Source organism: Panthera onca, chromosome B1 (assembly GCF_046562875.1).
Source record: "Panthera onca isolate mPanOnc1 chromosome B1, mPanOnc1 haplotype 2, whole genome shotgun sequence".
In the NCBI taxonomy this organism is placed as follows: domain Eukaryota; kingdom Metazoa; phylum Chordata; class Mammalia; order Carnivora; family Felidae; genus Panthera; species Panthera onca.
This window is the reverse complement of record NC_138342.1, coordinates 57120182-57136932: the sequence shown is the minus strand read 5'-3', so window position 1 is coordinate 57136932 and position 16751 is coordinate 57120182. Positions and strand designations below refer to the sequence as shown.

The 16751-nt window shown below is 36.6% G+C and overlaps 1 protein-coding gene across 4 annotated transcripts in view; it reads right to left on the bottom strand.

Moving 5' to 3' along the window:
* Positions 1-16751, bottom strand: part of MOB1B (MOB kinase activator 1B) — a 53932-nt gene that overhangs the window by 11014 nt on the left and 26167 nt on the right. For all 4 annotated transcript variants that reach the window (XM_060654910.3, XM_060654909.3, XM_078446045.2 and 1 more), the window contains 3 exons: positions 10877-11043; positions 6512-6605; positions 773-906 (listed from right to left, as the gene is read on the bottom strand). In XM_060654910.3, the coding sequence (XP_060510893.1) occupies positions 773-906; positions 6512-6605; positions 10877-11043 (395 nt within the window). The remainder of the gene's footprint in view (positions 1-772; positions 907-6511; positions 6606-10876; positions 11044-16751) is intronic.

Sequence of the window (16751 nt, the reverse complement as noted above, 5' to 3'; positions counted from 1 at the left end):
CTACTTTAGATTTTGTGTCTTCCTCTCTCTTTACCCTCCCCTACTTGTGTGCCTCCTCCCTCCCTCCCTCCCTCTCTCTCAGAAATAATAAATGAATGAACTTTAATAAATAAATAAAAATATAAAATGTAGTCAAAAAGCTGTCCGTTGATAGAACAAATCCTTAATTTTTTCAGAAAACACAAGTTGTAAGAAGTTTGAGAGGGTAAAATCATATGAACTAGCTGGCTATGAACAATTTCCACTTGAAAGGTCAGCCCTTAAGAGCAAATAAAAAAAAAAGCAAATGTCATTCAAGTTGCTAACAGGCCAACCCCTCAAAATCTTCTGGTTTTCTTCTCACCTAGCTTGATTTCATAGTCTGTAAGATTCACACTGTGGTCATAAATTCAAACTCCCTCTTTGCTGAAAATACACTGTAAAACTGAATATAAGTTACATAAACTCTTCCCTAAACAAGAAATGGATATGACTATGGCAGATGATATTGGCTGCCTACTCAGTATCCAGTCTCTTTTCTATAACACAGGCCAAATTTTGTTACTATCCAAGATATACGGATATTCTCACTGTTTAAAATTACAGGGAGGTTTAACTTAATGTTCATGATAAACTTGGTATGGAAAAGATAAGGCACTTAAATGTGTAAGATTAGAAATATTGTGATAGATATGATAGGCTAGTATGGTTCCTGGAAGAGAGCCAGAAAGTTCCAAAAACATATAAAATTATATAAAGCATAATGGATCCCAATTATACAAAACAATCATACCAATTTTTGATGGAAATAATGTCTCATCATCCAACTGGTCCTGAACCCAAGTCATCAGGTAATCAATATACTTTGGCGCAGAGCACTTAATAGGTTTCTTTATGTTTGTTCCATCTGCCCAGTGATACTCATATCTGTATTGGAAAGATAACAGGCACACAGAATAGCAGAGTACACCTATACAAAAAGCATATATTTTTATATTGTTAAATGTATGTATATCATGAATGTATACAGGACATGTTTTAAACAATCTGCTCCTCCAAATAAAGATCTTTTGCATTTGGCATTTAAATTTAGAGTTTTTAAACTGCTACTGACTGGACTATTTTGGATTTAGCATGATCCAAACTAAGCTGATCCATCAATCTCAACTTTTCTAAGTTTTTCTTTATATACAGCATTTGTATTTTAGAATCATACATTGCCATGGTAGAAAACCTAGCTAACTTTCCACGTCTCCACTTCTGTGATAACCATCTTTAATCTTTATGGTTTTTTTTTCTTTGAAAAACATTTCTTATGCAGTACAATTATTTTTACTTGTAGTTTTAAATCTGGGGTTAAGGATAGAGAACGGCAAGGAAGATGCATGAAGAAGAGAATGATTCAGTATTTGAGTACCTTTGGCTGAAAAGCCAAATTTGCCTTTAAAGAAAAATGGCAACTCAAATAAAGATGCCTATAGGATTTGGGTATTAACAGAACACTATCGTTTGGTATAATCAACACTTAATGTACACCGACCATGTGAGAAATACTGTATCAAGGAATACTGTTCTTGACCAAGGGACACTAAAATGAAAGACACTTTCCATACTGTTATGGAAAATAGACTAGTAGAGGAGATAGGCTCATAAATGAGTAAGTAAAGACAGTATGGCAAGACTGGTAATGGAGTTATACACAAACGCATACCCACATGCAACCACAACCTGATTTTTAAGATAAGGAATAAACACACAGCTGCAACTCCAAAGCATAAAAATCTCCAAACTGAACTATCATTTCGTTTTTTTAGTTTCCAAAAGATTACCTGGCTACCATTTAGCTTCTTTCTTTGAATCAGTTTTGTTTTTCTAACCCTGTTCCAATTTAGACTAACAAAATGACAGGTCAGTGAGTCTAACGAAGGAGGTGAAATAAAATATAATGGGAAATACTACATAATATTTTAAATAATAAAAATTATCTTGAGATAGGATAAATAAGGAATCTATTTAATTATAGCTACTTATACCTGAACAATAAACCTAAACACAATACACCTGAATAAATATTCTAACAGCATACCTTACTGCCAACCCTGGGCAACAGGGTAGATTATCAAGTCTACTTTGAAGGTCTTCAAGAGGAGATTCTCCAACTTTTGGCATCCTGTTCCACTGCTTAATCACTTTCATAGTCCAGAGATTCTTCCTAATATGAAACTAAAGTCCCGAGGGACACTTAAGACTATTCTTGTTTGATCCTCTTAGGAGACATAGATCATGAACCACATAATTTTTAGCATCATTACTCTTCACTTAAAGACAGGACTCATCCATGTTTTCTCCCACATGTTAAGAAACCTTAACATTTTTGCCTTTCCTTGCAATCATATTTTTCATTTTATTAGTGATCAGGTGTTCCACATTCATTTTTAAATGCAAAAATAAAAAATGGACACAGTTGACCTAAAAATCATTTTCAATATTCTGAAGTTTTTAAACACACTTATTTTCAATATCCTAAAGCTTTTTGAAAAATAAAACTATATATTGCTTACACTTCTACAGTTTATAACTATGATTCCTCGATCCATTCTTATTCTTTTGTCATGTCTATACTTAAGAATGACTTCATCCTGTAATTCTATTTTGCCCACATTGATTTTTTTATTCCACCTCTGACAGACCATTCTCTTTGAAATTTATTTCCATCATCATGGTATAAACTTATCAACTGCAAACTACAAAATACTCATCATTTCTTGGTTAATAATAATAACTGACAAAATCCTCTGAGCCATCACTCAATACCACTTTACAAGGGGCCAGTACTAAGCTACTAACAAATGCCTCTCCTTGGTACAATCCCAAGCATCTTCTAGTAAAGATGGCAAAGCATGACGACAAATGCATCTTCTCAGCACTAAAAATGGGCATAAGACTCTCAAAAAAAAAAAAAAAAAAAAAAAAAAAGGAAGGGACGGAGGGATGGCAGGTGGAAAGAAAGGCAGAAGGAGGGGAGGGAAGAAGGATGGATGAATGGAAAGGAGACAAGGAAGATCATTTTTTGTTTTTCCAGTATCTTTACAGAGATCCTGTGCCTGTTACTTTTGAAAAATTAGATACATTCCTCCTAACCAGCTTACTTAGATAAGGTTTCTGCAGGAAAAGTGATCAGACCAGTATTCTAAGTGGTAGTAATTCTCCCTAGTTCACAGGAACAAGGATATTGGTATAATATCAGAAAACCTCACAATAAAATACTGATCAATTTCAGAGGGGGAAATGACAAATTTGAGGTAAAGAAACCTTGCAAACACTCAGATGATAAAGTAATCAGGGTTAATATCACCAGTGATGGGACAGTTGATATTGTGTGTGCCCTCTGATATGATCCACTGAGAAGAAATTTATCATTTCTATGATGTCCTGCCAAGATAGCAAAGCCTAAATGTGGTCACAAGGAAACATCAGACAGACTGTATCAGGGGTCCCCAAGACCACCCCCATGTTTGACGATTTGCTAAGAGGACTTACAGAACTCAGCACACAGTTGTACTCACAGCTATGATCTATTACAGTGAAAGAACACAAACCAAAATCAACAAAAAGAAAAAGCAAATAGGGCAAAGTCCAGAAGAAACCAGGCACAAGTTTCCAAGAGTCTTTTCCCAGTGGACTCACAAGGGCCACACTTAATTCCCCCAAGACTGAGCTATGATAACACATGTTAAATACGATCTACCAGGTAAGCTCATTAGTGACTCACTGTCCAGATTTTTTATTGAGAAATGGTCAAGATGCACCCTCTGCATGGCACATATTAAAATTCTAAACTCCCAGAAGGAAAGCATAAGCTATACTGTTTGTACAGTCTAGGCACAGTGAGCCTGTTTTAACAAATAGGGAGGTGAGAACCCTTTCAAAATCCCAGGTTCTCAGATGCTATCCAAGGATCAATTGTGTAAATAGGCCTTTCGAGGGGTAACAGTCAGGCCTGCTATGTTAAGTCTTTTCTGTATAAAGAAAAGAAATACTGGAAAAGACTGAGGAACTGTTCCAAATTGAAGGTACCTGAAAAGATAAGTCAAATAAATGCCATACATATTCCTAGGTAGCATCTTGGACCAGAAAGGGAAAACTGAGCAGTAATGAAATGTGAATAGTGTCTATGGACTGGAGGAAGGGATGTGGAGGGTTTGTATGCTGGTTATACAGAAGACTAACTTTGTTTTTGGAAAATACACAGTTGAATATGAAGGGGTAAAGATGCATTAATGTCTATAACTTGCTCAAAAGGTTCAGAAAAAATTGTTAATGAGTACATATACAGAGTAGGTGATGAAACAAATGCAGTAAAATGTTAATAATTAGGGAATCTGTGTGAAAAAGATACGGAGGGGCCTCTGGGTGGCTCAGTCGGTTAAGCATCCAACTTTGGCTCAGGTCATGATCTCACGGTTCATGAGTTCAATCCCCACGTCGGGCTCTGCTGACAGCTCAGAGCCTGGAGCCTGCTTCAGATTATGTCTCTGTGTCTCTCTGACCCTCCCCCACGTGCGCACTGTCTCTCTCTCTCTCTCTCTCTCTCTCTCTCTCTCAAAAATAAACATTAATAATTAAAAAAAAAAAAGATATGGGAGTTCCTTGTGTTCTGGCACCTTTTCTGTACACTTAAAATTACTGAAGTTTCAAGGTTTGAAATAGTCTGAAAATAAGTTCTTTTCAAAAAAAAATTACCTTAAGAGATACTTAAATCATATTCTTTTGAACATCTTTGATGATGGCAAACTGTCAGTTTTTCTTTAAAAGATTCTGGGAAATAGCTAAGCTCGTTTGAAATTAATTTGAAGAATAAGGGTAGACAACTCCAAGTAATACTCTGCTCAGTATGTGAATTTGGTCAAAAAATACAAGTATGACTATGAAGTACTAAAACTGAATCTCTTGGGTAGTAAGTAATCTGACACTGTAGTTTAAAAGTTACCAAAATTAGGGGTGCCTGGGTGGCTCAGTCAGTTAAGTGTCAGACTCTTGATTTGGGCTCAGGTCATGATCTCAGGGTTGGTGGGATTGAGCCCTGCATAAGGCTCAGCGCTGTTAGCACAAAGTCTGCTTCAGATGCTCTCCCTCTCTGTCTGTTCCTCCCCTGCTTGTGCTCTGTCTCGGTCTCTCTCTCTCCTTCTCAAAAATAAACAAACATGAGAAAAATTTATAAAAATAAATACATAAAATAAAAGTTACCAAAAATATTCTAAAATAAGTGATGAGCAATCTAAGGTCGCTACTTAAAATGATAATACCCTAAGCACTAGTAAGTTTGGGCAATGTTGTTTTGTTTTTGGTGTGAAGCATATACTTCACAAAAAGTCAGCATTAAAAATAAAACTTCTCTCTTTATGTCTCATAAGTACCAATTAATCTTTCTTAAAGTTATAAAATGACACAATGTAGCAATTGAGAGTACAGGCACTAGAGGTGGCTGGGTGGCTCAGCCCATTAAGCGTCTGACTTTGGCTTCAGTCATGATCTCACAGTTCATGAGTTCAAGCCCCACGTCAGGTTCTGTGCTGACAGCCTGGATCCTGCTTCGGATTCTGCACCTCCCCTGCTCATGCTCTGTCCCTCTCTCTATCTCCCAAAAATAAATAAAATGTTAAAAAAAAAAAATTAAAAAAAAAAAAAAAAAGAGTACAGGCACTAGACTCAAAGAGACCTGTATTTTAAATCTGGTTCTGCCTGCTTCTAGATAATAGGACCTTGAACATCTTACTTAACCTTTCTCAGACTCCATTTCTTTTCTTACCTCATAGGGTTGTATGAAGTAAAAGATAAAATGCATGAAAGGCTTGACATTTTAGGTAGCACTAAATAAATGGTAGCAGCCATTGTTATCATCAGCCATAGTAGTAATAAAGGCCAGTTTCAAGAATCTATCCATCCAAGCAAACATTTATCAAGTGCTAACCAAGTGGCAAGCACTGTTCTTGCACCAAAAAGGATTTAAACAAAGAAGGAATCTAATAGGTTAAATAAGACATGTATAAACAGTGCAAGAAAGAAATATAATCACAAAGACAAAAAGGTTAAATAGATCAGATCTAGTCTGAAAAAATCAAAAGGTTTAGAAGCAATTGATGTGAGCCTTGCAGATGGGTAGGATTTTTTAAAAATATTGCCAGATGATTAGAGGGAGATGGGAAGAGAAGAAAAATATCCAAGAGAATAATGGAGTAAGCAAGTTTTCAGAGTGTATGCAATGGAAGGAACGGTAAGGCATTGCCAGTAATCTAGTTTGGATAGACCAGAGAAGATTCATAAGCAAACAGAGAAAAGGTTGGAAGGAGGATTATACAGGGAGAGTCAGAAAACTCAGGCTAAGAAATCTGGACTTAATGTATCCGTCATTGGTGAATTGTGCTACATTGGTGAAGGAGATGCTACACAAAGAAATTATATGTTCAGAAGCTTTCTTTCTATCTAAGAACTTTTAAGCAAAAATGAGAAGTGATTATGAACCATGTCTTACTTTGGGCCAGCTGACATCACCGGACAACTTTCCTCTGTACAGAAATCTGTGATTGTTCCATAAAGCATATTAATCTGATTGAAGAAATCCACAGCTGCAAAGCAAATACCAGTTATAAGTAAAAAATTAAATTTTAATTTTACTCAAGCAGAATCCTAGATTTATCAGTGTTCTTTTCTCCACAAAGAACAGGTGAAAAGTATACAAAGAAATCACAATACTTGGTTACACTGAAATTAGGGGTTTCTGTTTGTTAAGTGGCTCCCTTAAGCAGATAAAATATCAAAGCAGAGAGTGGGAGAAATTCTTTGCAACACATATAACCAACAAAAATCTTGTATTCAGAATATATAAAGAACTCCTATGAATCAAAAAGCAAACAACCCAATAGAAAAATGTGAGACAATTTTGAACCCCAGCCGTTAACAAAAGAAGCTTCCAGATGGTCAAAAAGCACATGAAAAGAGAGTGGCGATCATGGAATTGCAAATTTAAATGATAGTGGGATGCCGGTCCATAGCCATCAAAAAAGTTAAAATGTATTTGAAAATGCAAAGAGCTATGAATATCCAACACATTCTTAAGGAAGAACAAGATGAACATCAAAATTTGTAAAGCACAATGGATAAAATAGTACGGTCTTAGTAGACCAATGGAACAGAATGGGGAACAGAATGGAGACCAGAATGGAGACCAGAAACAGACAAGAAACAGCAAGCACAGAAGCATGTAAGTTTTAGGTGTACAATATAATGATTCAACAATTCTACACATTAGTCAGTGCTAATCACAATAAGTGTACTCTTAATCTGCTTCACCTATTTCACCCATTCCCCCCCATTTACTTACACAAATATTTCTTCTTTTTTTTAATGTTTATTTATTTTTGGAGGGGAGGGGCAGGGAGAGAGGGAGAACAGAATCCGAAACAGGCTGTCTTCTGAGCTGTCAGCACAGAGCCCCACACAGAGCTTGAACTCACGAACCTGGAGATCATGACCTGAGCCAAAGTCGGACACTTAACCAACTGAACCACCCAGGTGCCCTCACAAAGATATTTCTTAAGAAGAGCACAAAAAGCACTTATCATAAAGGAACAGTTTTCTATGTTTCATTGGACTTATTCCTGGGTTTGCAATATTTTTGATGCTATTTATAATTTTTATATTGACTCTAGTAACAATCTTATTAAATTTACCTATTGGTAATAATAATATTGGTGCAGTAATAATCCTAATATTTCGATTTTTCAACATTCATTCATATTGACTATGAATGAATATGTTTTCCTCCAAGTGATATTAAGAAAGCAATCCCATGTAGGAGCACCTGGGTGGCTTAGTCAGCTAAGCATCTCACTCTTGATTTTGGCTCAAGTCATGATCTCACAGTTGTAAGATCAAGCCCCGTGGTGGGCGCTCCCCACCCCCTCCCCCCACTGCTAAGCATAGAGCCTGCTTGGCATTCTGTCCCTCCCTCACTTGCAGTCTCTTTCTCTCTCTCAAAAAAAAAAAAATAATAATAATAATAAAATTAATAATAATAATAAAGTAAAATAAATCAAAAATAAAAATTAATAAAATACTTTTAAAATCCCATTTATAATTGCACCAAAAATAATAAGACATTGAGGAATAAAGCTAACGAAAGAAGTGAAAGATGTGTACTCTGAAAACTATAAAACATTTATGAAAGAAATTGAAGATGACACAAAGAAACAGAAAGACATTTCATGCTCATGTATTAGAAGAACAAATACTGTTAAAATGTCTATACTACCCAAAGCAAACTACAGATTTAATGCCATCTCTATTTAGTACTTTTCACAAAACTAGAACAAATAATCCTAAAATTTGTATGGAACTACAAAAGACCCCAGATAGCCAAAGCAACCTTGAAAAAGAAAAGCAAAGATGGAGGCATCACAATTCCCAACTTCAAATTATATTACAAAGCTGTAGTGATCAAAACAGTATGGTACTGGCACAAGAGAGACACATACATCAATGTGATCAACAGAATAGAGAGCCCAGAAATAAACCCACACTTATATGGTCAATTAATCTATGACAAAGGAGGCAAGAATATACAATGGGGAAAGGACAACCTCTTCAACAAATGGTGCTGGGAAAATAGAACTGGACCACTTTCTTTCATCATACACAAAAGAAACTCAAAATGGATTAAAGACCTAAATGTGAGACCTGAAACCATAAAAATCCTAGAAGAGAGCACAAGCAGTAATGTCACTGGCCATAGCAACATTTTTCTAAATATGTCTCCTGGGGCAAGGGAGATAAAAGCAAAAATAAACTGCAGAGACTACATTAAAAAAAAACAGCTTCTACACAGGAAAGGAAACAGCCAACAAAACTAAAAGGCAACCTACAGAATGGGGGAAATATTTGCAAATTACATACCCAATATGGGGTTAGTCTCCAAAATACATAAAAAACTACAAACTCAACACACAAAAAACAAATAATCCAATTAAAAAATGGGCAGAAGACAGGAACAGACATTTCTCCAAAGAAGACGTACAGATGGCCAACAGACACATGAAACAATGTTCATCATCACTTACCATCAGGGAAATGCAAATGAAAACTACAATGAGATATCATCTCACATCTGCCAGAATGGCTAAAATCAACAACACAAGAAACAACAGGTTGGTGAGGACATGGAGAAAAAGGAACCCTCATACACTATTAGTGGGAATGCAAACTGGTTTAGCCACTGTGGAAGATAGTACGGAGGTTCCTCAAAAAATTCAAAACAAAATTACCACATGATGCAGTAATTCCACTACTAGGTATTTACACAAAGAATACAAAAACACTAATTCAAAAAGATATATGCACCTCTATGTTTATTGCAACATTATTTACAATAGCCAAAATATGGAAGCAACCCAAATGTCCGTCCATAGATGAGTGGATAAAGAAGATATGGTGTTTTTGTGTGTGTGTGTGTGTGTGTATACACACACACACACGTACATATATATATATATATATATATATATATGTAGAGAGAGAGAGCGAGGGAGAGGGAGAGGGAGAATGGAATATTACTTGGCCATAAAGAAGAATGAAATCTTGCCATCTGCAACAACATGAATGGATGCAGAGAATATAATGCTAAGCTAAATAAGCCAAAGAAAGACAAATACCATATGGTTTCATTCATATGTAGAATTTTTAATTTATTTTTTCTTTTAGTAATCTCTATATGCAACATGGGGCTTGAACTCACAACCCTGAAAAAAAAGAGTCACACACTCCACTGACTGAGCCAGCCTGGTGCCCTCCTATGTGGAATTTAAGAAACTAAACAAAAAAGGGAAGACAAAGGGAAAAGGCAAAGGAAAGGGAAAGAAAAAAGAAAAGAGACGAACCAAAAACAGACTCTTAACTGTAGAGAACAAACTAGCAGTTGCCAGAGGGGAGGTGGGGCAGGGAGCAGATGGTGAAAGAGGTGAAGGGGGTTAAAGAGTAGTACACTTATACTGATGAACACTGAGTAATGTATAGAATTGGTGAAAACACGCTATTGTTTACACCTGAAACTAATATAACACTGTAGGTTAACTACACTGGTTTTAAAATTTTTTAAAAGGTCTACTCCAAAAAAAGAGTATCTGATAAATATATTTTACTAATTTCATAAGATCATTATTGAATTTCCTTTTAAAAAAAAGGCATAGATAAGTAACTGAGTGTACTACTGAGAGAGGCAATTTAGCATAGTGATTAAAGTGTAGTCTCTCCTTGTGATGAGCACCGGGTGATGGATGGAAGTGTTGCATTACCATATGGTATACCTGAAACTAATGTAACACTATATGTTAACTAGAATTAAAAGAAAAACTTAAAAAAAAAAAAATGTAGTCTCTAAAACTCTAAAGCTCTATATTTGAGCCCAGGTTCTATCATTTGATAACTATACAACTTAGGCAAATTACTAATCTTTCTGTCTTACCTTCCTTATCTATATTAAACTGAAATAATAGTACCTACATCATGATGCTATAAAGATGAAATAAAAACAATCCATGTAGAAAGGATAACAGAGGGTAAGACATAGAATTAGTGTTCCATAAACATTAATTGCTGTTATTATTATTTTTTTCCACCGAAGATGGTAAATCTGTGCTTTGTACTACATTATAACAGGAGACAAAAATTTCATAGAACTCCATATTCACAAATAAAATAACACAAAGGCTAAAGTGGATTGAGGTTATCACTATCCTGTGACATTAAGTTGCTAACTAGAACCTAGAACAGACAGCATTCCAACACTAACCTATAATGAGGCTACTAACCTAATTTAGAGCTTACTGAGAAACAGGCTACTTACTGTTCACTGCAACCCATTCATTTAGATCTTCCCCCTCAGGAAGCATGACCGCCATCCGGAGATTACCACTACCAAGTGTGGCTTCTGCGTGCTTTAAGAGCTCATACTGGTGAGAACCCTCTGGAATGTTCTTCTTTGGTTTAAATGTTTTAGAGGAGCGGCTACCACTGTGAATAGAAAAGAAACGAAGAACCTCAATATTTAAGGCACAACTTTCAACAGAGTTGCCTGTACTGTATTACTGAATAAAATAACATTGAGGTGATCTTAATGTCTACAAATAAACAGCCCTAAATTGTACTGGCTACGTTAAATCCCAGTGCAACAATGGTGGTAACTACTATGTTTGATACCCCAAACTCCTACAAATCTTCCCTACATTCCTACTGCAACTCCCAAGGAGAAAGATAATTTTTAGCTATAACTAATCCAGTGTTTCACAATAAATTAGATTCAGGATTATTGGTTGTAATCTATAAAAACAAAATAGTACTTCTATAATCATTTTTGGTCATTTTATTCCTTTTCACCCCTATTCTAAGTCCCTCATTTTACTACAAGTAATTTATTTCCTTCATTAAAGATAGTTTTATGTCAATAAAACACAAAAATCCCAGAGTGAGAATGAGAAGCTACATGTTCTGCCCAGTTATAGGAAACATCAGCAATCTTAACCCAGAATTCCACATATGCAGATAAGTAGCTAGACATTAATATGGTTGGCTTCTCAAATTTCTCAGTTCGTGTGGATACATGCACACACACACATTTTTTAAACGGATTGAATGAAACTAGTATTAGAAATGTTTTTAAGAGTTTTTAAGAGATGGATTCTTCTGTTAATACTATCAAATTTTTATCAAACTGTATTATATCCTGGTAATTCCTTCTCAATACTTCCCTTTTCTTCTCTTCATATAGAAAGGAACAGTTAAGAAGGAATTAGAACAAGGAGAGGCTGGGTATGTGCGAACTCTAAAGTTTCATGTTACTAAATTCATACCACCAAAAACATTCAGTGAACATATGAATATGGAAAGGGAATTCCAAGAACAGACAGTTACACTTTGCAAGCTCTCCATAGCTTTTCACTCATTACCTCCTTCTCCCATGCTTAGCCCCATGATCTCTCCTGTTTTCGCCAAGATAAAGGGTAGTTCTCAGTGCTGGTCACATATTATAATTACCTCAGGAGCTTTCAAAAAGTACTGAGGATCCTGAGATAAACTAAGAACCCAGTATCAAATTCAACCCAAATATGGAATTCAAATGACAGGTATTTTTCATTCTAAGGCAATGGAATTGTTGTTTAAACCGAAGTCTCTGTTCAGATGTTTAGAGTACACTGATGTTCTTCATATTATTGCCCCCTCCCTCTGCCAGGTATCTCTACTCAACAGCCAAGGTAACTCTAAAAGCACTGATCAGACATTACTCCTCTGCTTAAAACCACCCAGTGGGTTTCCAGTGCCCCAAAGTAAATCCAAATATCAAATATTAAGACAGAGGCCCTGGGGGTGCCCGGGTGGCTTAGTCAGTTGAGTGTCCGACTTCAGCTCAGGTCATGATCTCGCTGTCCATGAGTTTGAGCCCCACATCGGGCACTGTGCTGACGGCCTGGAGTCTGCTTCAGATTCTGTCTCCCTCTCTCTCTCTGCCCCTTCCCCGCTCATGCTCTCTTTCTGTCAAAAATAAATAAACATTTTTTTAAAAGTTAAAAAAAAAAAAAAAAAAAAAAAGACAAGAGGCCCTGGACCGAAACCCTTCTTCAGTTTAATCAGAGAATGCATTAAACACCAAATCCTCTCCCAGCATCTCTAAAATATAAAAACATAAAGATCATTATGCCTACACCAAACCTGAGACTTACTTTATTTTCCTGCTCTTCTCACCCTTTGTTTATCAAATTTTAGTGTGAGAAACAAACCTCATCAACATTTTCTACAAAGACATTTTACTGATTTATGTGTGATTAATGACAAAAATAGCTCTCCTATGACTAATCTGGTGCATGTCTTCAGGCAGGGTGTTAAAGTTAAATACACTCTCTTTAATTAGCCACTGTTCCAGTTAATGCAGCAACTGAGGACATGACAAGCTGTTCTGAAAAGCGCTGGCGGAACACATGAGGATTATTAAGGACATCAGTTGTGCCTGCACTCAGAGGAGGGTCAGAGCCTCACCTGCCCCCCAAAACCATCTACTTGTTGACCCACTCTGCCATGAAGTCTTAGGCTTCCAAATGTTTTCTTGATTGATACTCCACCCAGAATTGGTCTTCCACAAAACTAAGTAAATCTACCTCATAAGACTTTAGTCTTGAGTAGAAAGAAAAAAAAAAAATCTGAGCTCGATTTTGTGAAGGCCAGCTATGTTATCTTAGGCAAATACCCCAACTTTCTTGAGCTTATTCTTTCTTAAGCAGTGAAAGCCTAATTTAACAAAACATCACCACTGTCTAGATCTTAGATCTGCTGCAAAATGAGAAAAGTAATATATGTGAAATAAAGTTTGGTTAAAACTGTAAAGTGCTGTGCAAATGTTAGTTTTTTCATTGTCCTTCCTGTTCCCGAACCAGAATGACAGAGTCACAAAGCAAAGGGTAGCACAATATCCAAAGCAGTATTCAAGCACCACTCCCACCCTCTTCTTCTAAGACTGGATGGGGAGGGGGGGGGGGGGATATAAACCTACTTCAGAAACAAATGCTTTTACACATCAAGTTTATGAAAGAATTTTTTTTAAATCCTGTTTTATTTTTTGGTGCTAGTCCCATATGAAGGTTTGGGTGATCTAATGCTAATCATGGAAATCAAGAAAACAAGGTTCTATTCCTCATTTTGCCACTTTCTTTTTATGTTACTTAGGAAACCACAAATTATCATCTGGGCTTCAATTTATTTGGTTTTTTGAAAGTCTGGAAAATAACTTTTTACAAAAAGGTATAATTTAAGAGATGAGATAATGTTTATAAAGTGATCTTAGTTCCCTGTGGACTACTGACTTCCTTCTCTGTTCCTCATTTCCATGTACACTTAAACTTCAAAAAAATGTTTTCAAGTTCTCTAGTTTTCTTTCTCTCTGACCCTTCTGCTTTATTCAGCAATATAACCTAACCATTTCAATACTCTATATTTTTTATATATTCTTTTTAAAAACCATATTTAGGGGGTGCCTGGATGGCTCAGTCGGTTAAGCATACTACTTTGGCTCAGGTCATGATCTCACAGTTTGTGGGTTTGAGCCCTGTGTCGGGCTCTGTGCTGACAGCTCAGAGCCTGGAGCCTGCTTCGGACTCTGCCTCCCTCTGTCTCACTGCCTCTCCCCTGCTTGTGCTCTTTCTCTCTAAAATAAATAAACATTAAAAAAAAGAAGAAGAAGAACTCAGCTTTGTCCTTTATTTTTTTTTAATTTGTTTTAAGTTTATTTATTTTGAGAGACAGAGCATGGAAGTGGGGTAGGGGCAGAGAGAGAGGAGAGAGAATCCCAAGCAGGCTCCGCACTGTAGGCACAGAGCCCAATGTGGGGCTCGACCTTGTGAACCGAGAGATCTTCACCTGAGCTGAAACCAACAGTCGGACACTTCACCGACTAAGCCACCCAGGCACCCCCTTAACTTTGTCCTTTAAAAAATAAAAAAAACATATTCAGCTTTGGTGTGCCCGCATGGCTCTGTCAGTGAAGCATCTGACTCTTGACTTCGGCACAGGTCATGATCCCAGGGTCGTGTTATTGAGCCCTGTGTCAGGCTCTGTGCTGAGCATGGAGCCTGCTTAAGATTCTCTGTCTAGGGGCGCCTGGGTGGCTCAGTCGGTTAAGCGGCCGAATTCGGCTCAGGTCATGATCTCGCGGTCCGTGAGTTCGAGCCCCACGTCGGACTCTGGGCTGACAGCTCAGAGCCTGGAGCCTGTTTCAGATTCTGTGTCTCCCTCTCTCTGACCCTCCCCCGTTCATGCTCTGTCTCTCTCTGTCTCAAAAATAAATAAACGTTAAAAAAAAAATTAAAAAAAAAAAAAAAAGATTCTCTGTCTATCTGCCCCCCTCCCTCACTCAGGTGCTCTCTCTCTCCAAAAAAAAAATTATTAAAAAATAAATTAAAAAAAAAAAAAGCATATTCAGCTTTTTCAACAGCTACCTGAAACTTCCTCTAGTATCCACCATACCCTGGAAGGGGGGGGTCAGTACTAGTCCTCATTCCTAGGTCAAAAGATCAACTGACAGAGTCCTCAAGTTAAAAAGCACAAAGAGGAAAGCATATATGCAAAAGTCCTCATCAATGAGTACAAAAGCTCTTATAATAACAATGTATGCCCAAATGCATATATGTCACATGGCATTTTAAGATATTTGGTGAAAATATTCACAGACATTTTCAATAACAGAAAGTATGTTGCCCTCCCAACCCACCCTCCTCAGAAGAAATCTGCTTATCTGGAGAATCTCAGAACTAAGATCTTATATATCCTTCCAAATAGTCTATGCCTATACAAGCATAAAAATGCTTGGACCTGTTTTTTTTTTTTTTTTTTTTTTTTTTTTTTTTTACACAATTGTTGCATGCTATAGTATACTAAATAATGTTTTTCACTTAATATCCAGGAGATGATTGTATATTAAGGCAGAAGCAGATCTAATTTATTCTTTTTAATACTGAATAGTACTTCCTTATACAAATGTATAATACACACACACACACATATATATATATATATATATATTTAAGTTTATTTATTTAGTGAGAGTGTGAGAGAGAGAGAGAGCAGGAGAGGGGCAGAGAGAGAGAGAGGGAGAGGGAGAGAGAGAATCCCAAGCAAGCTCTGCATTATCAGTGCAGAACCCAACATGGGGCTCAAACCCATGAACCGCAAGATCACCACCTGAGCTGAAATCAAGAGTTGGATGCTCAACAGACTGAGCCACCCAGGCGCCCCAATGTATAACATATTTTAATCGGTCACTTCATGATAAACCTTTAGGTTGTTTCCAGTCACTTGTTACTATAAACAACGCTACAGTAAGTAACCTTGTGCACATGTATATATGAAAAATAAATTGCTAAAGTAAAACTGCTGTGAAGGACACGCACATTTTTTAATTTTACATAAGCCTATTTTTCTCCCCAAATAAGTCGTACCCTTTTACAATCTCATTAACAATGTATGAAAATAGCTAACACAGTATCATAACTTTAAGAGAATTTGGAGCTTTCTGATTAGACAGTGAATGACACATTATATATAAGGATGTTACATTGATAAATCATGGCATTACCCAGGGGTCTTTTCTTTCCAAATAAACAACCAAGATTCAGGATTGTTTCTCCTAGTCAGTCCTCTTATTCACATCTTAAGGCCAATCAGTTTCTACAGCAAGACAGGATGGTTTGACAAATAACTGAGTCCTAAAGGAAAACCCTGAACCCACATCTCTTACAATTGGTAATCCAATTTGATCTACCTTTTGTAAATTTCAACAGCATTATTTATTTGCTCTTTGAGAACCTGAAGAATAGATTAGCCCCCATAGTGACACTAGGTTAACTTCTATAAGCCATTTCTCACCATCTCAACACTCACATTTATCATTCCCTTATTTTAACCCTTTATTGTCCAATCCAACTATCAATGAAGTTGATACTTCCCAAGTTGAACAGGAGAATCTTAAGGCTATAGGAATTGGGGAGGGGAGAGATATATAGAAAACTCAAAACAGGGGAACCAGTAAGAGTTAGAAGAATAGATGTTTGTATATTTTGACACCCAAGAACATGCCAATTATCTTGAACAAGTTATTTGACATTACCAAGCTTCAGCTTCCTCATCTATAAAATGGGAAAAATAATATCCACCTTACTACTGAACCCTGTGGTAAGACC